General features: G+C 41.4%; 1 protein-coding gene across 1 annotated transcript in view; it reads right to left on the reverse strand.

Annotated features, from left to right (window-relative positions):
- Positions 1 to 3,571, reverse strand: part of LOC126398733 (uncharacterized) — a 10,792-nt gene extending 7,221 nt beyond the window's left edge. The window contains exons 1-6 of the mRNA XM_050058297.1: positions 3,484 to 3,571; positions 2,950 to 3,261; positions 2,415 to 2,582; positions 2,171 to 2,266; positions 2,043 to 2,071; positions 920 to 988 (exon numbers count right to left, since the gene is read on the reverse strand). Of these exons, the coding sequence (XP_049914254.1) occupies positions 920 to 988; positions 2,043 to 2,071; positions 2,171 to 2,266; positions 2,415 to 2,582; positions 2,950 to 3,261; positions 3,484 to 3,544 (735 nt within the window). The 5' untranslated portion in view covers positions 3,545 to 3,571. The remainder of the gene's footprint in view (positions 1 to 919; positions 989 to 2,042; positions 2,072 to 2,170; positions 2,267 to 2,414; positions 2,583 to 2,949; positions 3,262 to 3,483) is intronic.
- Between the last annotated feature and the right edge of the window lie 5,094 nt (positions 3,572 to 8,665).

An 8,665-nucleotide genomic window follows, 5' to 3' on the forward strand; every position in this document is an offset into this window, starting at 1 on the left:
GCCCCCATGATAAATTCTTTAAGCTTAGCCTACCTAAAATGTGACACACTATCTTATTTATTTCTAAGGCATCATCGTACAGAATAACATGGATGATCATATTAATGTGTATGTGGTCTGAAAATAATGAATAAAACTCTTCTCAAGAATCCTGCTGTCTGTGATTTTATTTGTTAAGGAACTAATTGTAAAGATGATGATGAAGTAATGAAAGACTACTCATTATGTGTCACTTTACGACATAAAAAGGTTAACTAATGGAGGGGTTATTGAGTAATGATTCTGCACTGATGAAGTAACTAGTTCACTAATTATTAAGTCGTGATTTACCCCTCTATGAAATTTGATCATGGGTTAATGAAGAACTGACCATTAACTAGTAGTTAGTTCATCATTAGTTCCTCAGTAACTACTCTAATTTTGTGTACCTTAGTTCCTCAGTAACTACTCAATAGTCCCTTATTAGTTCCTCAGTAACTACTCCTCTGAAATTTGATCGTGAGTTACTGAGGAACTGACCATTAACTAATAGTTAGTTCCTCATAGGTTCCTCATTAGTTCCTCATTCGTTCCTCAGTAACTACTCTAATTTTGTGTACCGTAGTTCCTCAGTAACTACTCATTAGTTCCTCATTAGTTCCTCAGTAACTACTCTAATTTTATGTACCTTATTGTAAAGTGTTACCCTTAAATCTAATCAAGTAGCCTAGTTTTGATGCGCTGACCTTAAAAAGAGACGCGAGCATACTAACAACTGGAAACTGCAGAAACTGACACACTATCTGTTACACATCCAAAACTGAAGCTGGATGGGTACCTAGAGCGTCACAGGACCACTGACCAAGCGCCAGTATAAGGTAAGTTGGGAGATGTGTTGTAAGTCAGTACAATCCTCAGTGCAACCAATTAGAGAGCTTACCTGGGCATTACTGTTGGTCGTCTTGGAGTAGCTGATGGAGGCGTAGCAGACACCATCTGCAGGATCAGCCTGCACAGAGAAGACAACATAAGGGCTGCTCAGTAACTGGGATTTATACTCTTTGATGTCGTTTGTTTAGTTCAGTAAGCTTAACAAACTAGCGAGTTAGCTATCACACTGCTACAGAATGGACGCATTTAGGGTCAACTTCAACCTCCATGGTGGTCCAACTATGGAGGAGTGGATTGAGCAGAGCATTATCTACAGGGGAACCAACAAGTGAAGGTGCGTCTACGGAACTGTCATCTGGTATCTTTTAAAGAAGTCTACTAGCGTGCAGGTTTGAGGCGAAAAGATGACGAGGCACTATGTGCAGGCAGCCAAAAGGCCTATTTCTTTTCAAGAACGATGTTATAAATGCTTTATGAACATGTTAATAAAATCTAATTAAACTGGAATGTGTCTATAACTTTCATATTGCCGTTGGTGACCGTTCAATAAAAGCAAGAGCTCAGCAATAGCCTAAATGTACCATGGTCATGGAAAATACTTTGCTCTGCCTGGCTGGCAGTGGGTGTAGGTCAAAATCATATGGCAGGACCCTGATAACACAGATCTGATCAACAGTTTAACCACCTTCCTAAGTCAGTGGTTTTTGTATGAGTTCAAAGTTCAAGGTGATTTTCAGACAGGAGCCACTATTGCGTCAACTTTTTCAACTTGCTGCCACAGCTCACTGTGTGGCCACACCAAAGGGATGATTTTACAGGTATGAGTTCCCTAACCTGTATTCACATTACAGCAGAAAAACAAGGGTCTTGCACTGTGTGTATGTGTCAGCACCATGATTGACCAGTAACCTGTCCATGGTGTACCCTGCCTCTCTCTCAGTGTCAGCTGGGATTGGCTCTAGTCTCCCCCTCCCCCCATGACCCTCTAAATGCATAAGCATGCACCGATGATGGATGGGAATTTTTGAGGCTTTAGTCTGTGGTGTTGTTTTGTTTTGTTCACATTGCTATTTTCTTCATTAACATTGTATTTCCCCCCCCCCCACGAGGAACCACGTAGTTTCAATACAATGCACTCTGCACTGTTTATATATTGTTTACTGTAAACTCACCATGTTTTCATCGATTGGCGTTCTCTTACCTGAAAAGACAAAGAAACTCGACTTAGGCTTACACAGCAAAAATACTGTTCAATCAAACTTCCTTTTTCTCTAAAAGTTTAATCTGTGAATTTTCACACCTTTAGCTGTCCTCCATCTGATGAGCACCGCAGCAGTTATTATGAGCACTGCTAAACCCACAGACGCAATGATGACCCACCACCACCATCTCCAAACTGAAAATAGAATTAAGGTTTTGTGATGATGAGCTTCAGTATACTGTTATGTGTTCTTATACTGCATATTTGATCTCAGACATGTGTGTAAACACTCCAAATGAGACTAAGACGCAGACAGACAGAAAAATATGAAATGTGAAGTCACCTTGTTTTGTTGGTGGGTCGTTGGTTGCAGTTGCTGATGTGTTTGTCCCGGCTTTTGTGCTTGTTGCCTTTGTTGTTGTTGTTGTTGTGCTTGATGTGCTTGTTCTTTTGGATTTTGATTTAATTGTCGTTGACGTTGGTTTAATTGTGGCTGGTTTTGTGTCCTCACCTGGACAAATGAAAAAAAAAGTATTTACCATCTTCCATCTTACCATATTCAGTGAAAGAATGATGTCATCTGAACACTTAATTTAAAAATGTGAGAACAAAAGGCTGAAGATAAACTGCTGCACTTTCTACAGTAAATATCCACTTCAATTTCTCATCACACACAGTCATAAAGGTCACAGTGACAGAGTGTTTTTATATATTAACATCACTCTCATGCAGCCTCAGTGTGTTTTAACACCATCCATAGAGGTCAAACAGGATTACAGCTCATTACATCATTACAAATTAACTTCATCACTGTAATCATAACTATTTTAATGTTTCAGTATATTGTTCTAACAAGACATTATGATGTAAATACTCACTGTCAACAACAGACAGATCATACACAGTGTCTTCACCGTGTTGTTTTCCTGATCTGAACTGTGTGCAGGTGTACAGACCAGCATCCTCAAGGCTGACCGTCTTTATATTCAGAGAACAGTTAGATAACAAGGTAACATACAGCTGGTCTGATTTAGCTTTAATCTTCCTGTCTTCAAACAGTGTTGTTGTGTTGTCTGAGTGACTGAAGAGCCAGATCACACTTTTACATTGATCATCTGTCAGACTTTTACAAGGCAGCTCGACGCTAACTCCGACTGTGGCACTGAAGGATGTTGGAGTCTGGACAGTCACTGGTGACACAATGAGAAAGAAACATAAAAAAATCAACTTAAATTTGAGTTCGATTTATATGTTAATGGTTAACATGTCTGTAAATGTCCCTTTTCTTTGCTTCAAGACTCTGAACTAAACTCAGCATTCACTCCACCGGTCTGTCTGAGTTAATGAAGCTTATTTCATAAAATATTATTAGCAATATTGATGAAGTTGAAATCTGTAATTTGTATTCTCACCTGTAAACTGAAGCACCAGTACCAGAAAAAAAAACGTGTAAATCCATCTGAATGCAACCATCGTTCTCTCTCTCTGGTTTTCACACTCTGAACTGAGTCTCTGAGCCTGAGTTTTGCATTGGTTATACAGTACTTCCTGTGATGCGTAAAGTGTGACTTCCTCATAGCAACTTCTTCAGTTTTGTGTCTCCTCTCTCAGTTGTCAGTTTTTAGATTTATGTAGTTGGAGCCTAGAAGCATTTTACTGAATATATAGACCTCAGTGGAAATGTGTCTGTGGCAAAGATGGACAACATAAGCCAGGACACCGCTGAAACACACAGAATATGCAGTTTACAATGTCATTTTTAAAATTTGTTTTATTTTACATTGTCATCATTTCATTGTATCGCTCCTCCACAGTGACTCACATTGAGCACATAATACCCAGACAATAATCCACAGTTTATATCAACAATATATGAACATAAGAGGTCAGAGGTCACAGCAGCCTGACAAACGTGCTGTCAAACTGCAATGAGTGTGTCGGATGCAGAAATGCAGAGGGGAGATTGTTTTAAAAATACAGAAGAGGAAACTGTCGTTCAGTATGGTGATAAAGGACTGAAGTGTTTTCAGACTAGCTGTCAGCCTCAGTGTGAAAATCAGACGGAGTTACAACACTAGCCTTCTATAGTGACAACACATTCATTCAACACACTCCCACCTTGTCACACATCGTTGCTTGGTCATGGACTTTCCAAGTTGACATATGACATGCATGGTAGCCTGGGTGTGTCTGTTGTTGACGTTCTGGGATACTACGCCAACATCAGCCTGTTACATGCATTGCCTGTTCTCAAAATGCACTTCCGTTTTCACAGGAAATGTGCAGTTTGCATACAGTCTCTTTCAGAATAAACCTACTACGTCGGTACATTTTTTTTTCCTTCAACAACAAATACACTTGGTTACATTTAGCCAACACACACACATGGTTAGGTTTAGGCAACAAAACACAAGGTTAGGTTTAGAGAAAAATAACAGGGTTTGGCTTTACATTTATACTGGAAGTGTGTGAAAGTCCATTATTGTTAGACCAATCCAACTCCGACTCTGACTTTTTGCCCCCTTACCTTACGTTGTTGTCCAGCCGCATTTCCCCCACAATATCAGTCAGCGTTATGCACTCAGGTGCCTGGCTGCGTATCAGACGTGAAAGGATGGCTTTTTTTCATCAGTGCCTGATGAGGAAGTCACTGCCCAAGCACTGGTATTCGATGACTTTGGAATGAGAAAAGGTTGATGGTGACCCAAATCCAGTGATGAGGCTAAAATTCTGACCTTTAACAACTAACTTTCCTTTTTTTTCCCTCTTTTCCTTGCCTGTGTGTCCTTGTGTATCAATCTGTCTCCCCTCTTTAAAGTCAGAGGTTTTTGCAAGTCCATGAACGCAGGGCATGTGATTTGTGTTTGTGGAGTTTTGAGTAGCGGGGTGGGTAACTGATCAGTCTATCCTGTCAGAGCTGATCCTATCAGATCGATGGATGAGAGGAGCAGCTGTTTGTGAGTGAGAGCAAAGTGCATCTGTGTGAAGCAATGATATCCGAATGGTATATTGAACCGTCCAGCTCCAAAAATCAAAAATCAAAATGTGGCATCAGATGTTTTAATTGAGGGTGGTACAGTGGTGTAGTGGTTAGCACTGTCGCCTAACAGCGAGAGGGTTCCTGGTTCAATCCCATGAGGGAGCCCTTCTGTGCAGAGTTTGCATGTTCTCCCCTTGTCCAGGTACTCCGGCTTCCTCCCACAGTCCAAAGACATGCAGATTGGGGATAGATTGATTGATGACTGTAAATTGGCCGTAGGTGTGAATGCGAGTGTGAATGGTTGTCTGTCTCTACATGTCAGCCCTGCCGACCTGTCCAGGGTGTACCCCGCATCTCACCCAATGTCAGCTGGGATAGGCTCCAGTCCCCCCGCCACCCTCAAGAGAATAAGCGGTTAGAAAATGGATGGATGTTTTAATTGTGGCTGGCTGCCACAAATGAATGTGTGGGAAACACTGAGAGAGCAGGTGGATACTCTCAAGGTGAAGGTCAGCTTATTGCTGAAATGAGCTGACCGTCAGTTCTATCAATCTGTATGTTCAAATAATGTAGTAAATAAATGTCAGTGTTAAGTATTAGACAGGGTCTTCATTCACTATACTTGTGGCCTGAGGGTGGAAGCTCTTCCTGAGCTTCTCATTGCTGGCCAGGCGCATCTGGTACATTCTATCTGACCTCAACAGGGAGAAAGGCAGTAATCTCCTGGCCTTATTTTTACAGCCGCTGGTGTAAAGACCCTATATGCAGGGTAAGGCAGCACCTATAGTGTGTTCAGCTGAATGAACCACTCTTTGCAGGGCCTTGCGATCCTGTTCGATGCTGTCTCTGTACCAGACAGTGGGAACACTAATTGCTCATATAATCCCAGACAGTGTCACAACTATTTTTGAAATCTTCACTTGCCACCACAATTTCTTTGCAAAAAGAAGAAGTAGATGACTGAGAAAGTTAAAAATGTAGCCTAGTGATTGTTGATTAAGATAAATGTTTGCAACTATACAACTTGTGTTCATTAGATGATGAGAGACCGTTACAATTTTTACATGTTATATTTTTGAACTGTCATTTTCTCAGTTTAATGCTGCAACAATCAAAGTGTATTAATGCTCATGCTGAGTCAGTCCCACAGTGCATTTGTGACACTGACGTGTTTCACCTCCTGAAAAGAAGAAGACGACGACTGAGGAAGTTGAAGGTGTGAAGATTGTTGGTTAAAATAAATGTTTGCAATGATGCCACTTGTTTCCTTTAGATGTTAGAAACCAGACAGTATTCATGGTGATGTTTGACAGCACACATGAACAGACAGGTGAAGAGTCAAACTCTTCGCCCAGCAGAATTTCACTCTTGATGTCTGTGGTGCTGGTCTGAGACCTGTTGGTTCCTCATTAAGTCTCTGCAGTTATTTTTATTTGTATTTTTCTCAGAACTAAAGCAGAAGTGATTTGGTGAGAATGTGGGTAACTGCAGCAGCAGAGCTCTGGAGGTTTTACCCTCTTATGATGACCAGATAAAGGCCAGAAACAGAAGTGCTGATCACATTGATAAGTGTCTGACTGAACTGTCTCTTCCACACTGAACTACTGTAACTCAGTTGCTGGCGCAAACTGTTTTCATGCCTGGATGTTTAGGGTCATCAAGACCCCAGCACTGCTAGCAGATAATAACAATGATGATGAGTACAGAACTAACTCGAGTTACGAAAATGTCTGCAAAGGCACCTCAAATAAGGGATGAAGAACTGAAATGCAGCAGTCGAGGCAAACAGGAGAAGTTAATGATTTAGTGACAAAAGTGAATGTACATACATACTAGGTTTAGTAGCAAGTCCAAATAAAAGAGAGTGAGAATCCACAGAATGGCAAACCAGAAAGGGGAAGGAAACAGATGCAGACAGGCAGAGACAGATTTCAGGTCACAGGTTTCAGATCACAGAGAAACAGAGGCTTGATGAGCGACATCAGAACTCTAACTGTCCACTGACTGGGGGAAAAGAGGCTGGTCTATGCACTGCACAGCTGATGAGGAAAGTAGGAACAGGTGTGTAGGTGAGAGGGGATGTCAGGTGACCAAGACTGGTAATAAGGCTGAGGACATCTAGTGGATAGTTCAAGAATCGCAGTCTGAGGGTTGACAGAAGGGTATATGGCCTGTGCAAAGTGAGCAGGGACACAAGGAGGTCTTTTCATTTCTCTATTTTGTGCTTCCTCGTCTCCACTCTCCACCGTCCTCCTGCCTGTCGATCTCTGCACACCATTTTGAAGGATGAATAAAATACATCTCTAGGAGAGAGGAGGCTTGTCAGAGGAGCTATGAGCAAGGATATATAGGTGTGTCCTTTGCAGAAGTCTTTTCAGTATCAATGACATATTAAAGAGACTGAAGCTGTACCACACATCATATTTGATTGATGTCAGTCTAAAATGAGGGCACCAAAGCACAGATGTCTCATTCGGTAAACTGATGTTGCCTCCACTCCTCTCTCCTAGTGTCTCTTCCTTGCCTCCTCTGCTCTTGCATTTCAGATGGGAGGGACTAAAGTCCAGTTCAGACCAAAGATTTGTGACAGGCTGTAACCTGCAACTACTTGCAATACGCTGTTCTACAATGTTCTGAAAAACCTGCCAGTTTACACCAATGTGACCAGACTAGACATTTCCATAGCAACAACTCTCCCCTCTCTGATTTCCAAGCATTTCAGGCTTATAGTATTGCTAAATATAATTTGTAGCTTCTTAAAATATGTATAAGGACAGTGAGAGTTGCTCAAGTTAAACAAAACCTTCAAACAAGCTGTGTATTGCTAGACCTTACTCACCTCTGTCTGCAGGACACCAGAGAGGAAGGCGTTTTTAAAAGTCTCTGTGTGTTCAGCTCTTAGTACGTCTGTAGCTTCTAACTGAATCTCTGTAGTTTGGAGTTTAGTTTCTCTCCTGCTTCCTGTTTTCACTTTAGATATCTGCTTTATTTTACTGTTTCATGTTCCGCCATATTAGAAGTTGTGTTAAGCTGCTGCTGGAAAACTCAACATTTCCTTATTTTGCTGCTTGCTTCACAATAAAAGTATTACATAACAAAATAACAGGGGACTTTTATTTTTAAGACTCTATAGGAATTTAAATATGTTTATTACTGAATTAGCGGAACTGTATTAGTGGCTTTACTTCAATTAAGACAAATATTGCAGGGAGGAAGAGTACAAGCAGAAACAGCCACAGTGAGACGCTGATGAAGAGCTGCAGACAACAGGCTCTTCATCAGCATCTCTGCAAACAGCTCACCTCCACCAGGCAAACTTCTTTTTCCTGCCCTGCTGTGGAAAAACGCATGCAGCAAAAATAACAGGGACTTTAGCCATCAGCACTCTGCTTTTAAACGTCATCACCTAAAGCCTAGTTCACACACGATTTTCATCGCGATTTTGACGTCGCAGAGGATCTTGAGAGCCACCTTGGGTCTGAGGTGAGTCGGCAGATAGTCTGCCACGACGAGTCTTCATGTGTTAACAAGTCTACGAACGAGTCACCCCCTTGTCTGTGACTGGGACTGGATATCTGGCATGCTAGAAAACTGGAGAAGTTTGACACGACTGA

This window comes from Epinephelus moara, chromosome 12, assembly GCF_006386435.1.
Source record: "Epinephelus moara isolate mb chromosome 12, YSFRI_EMoa_1.0, whole genome shotgun sequence".
NCBI lineage: Eukaryota > Metazoa > Chordata > Actinopteri > Perciformes > Serranidae > Epinephelus > Epinephelus moara.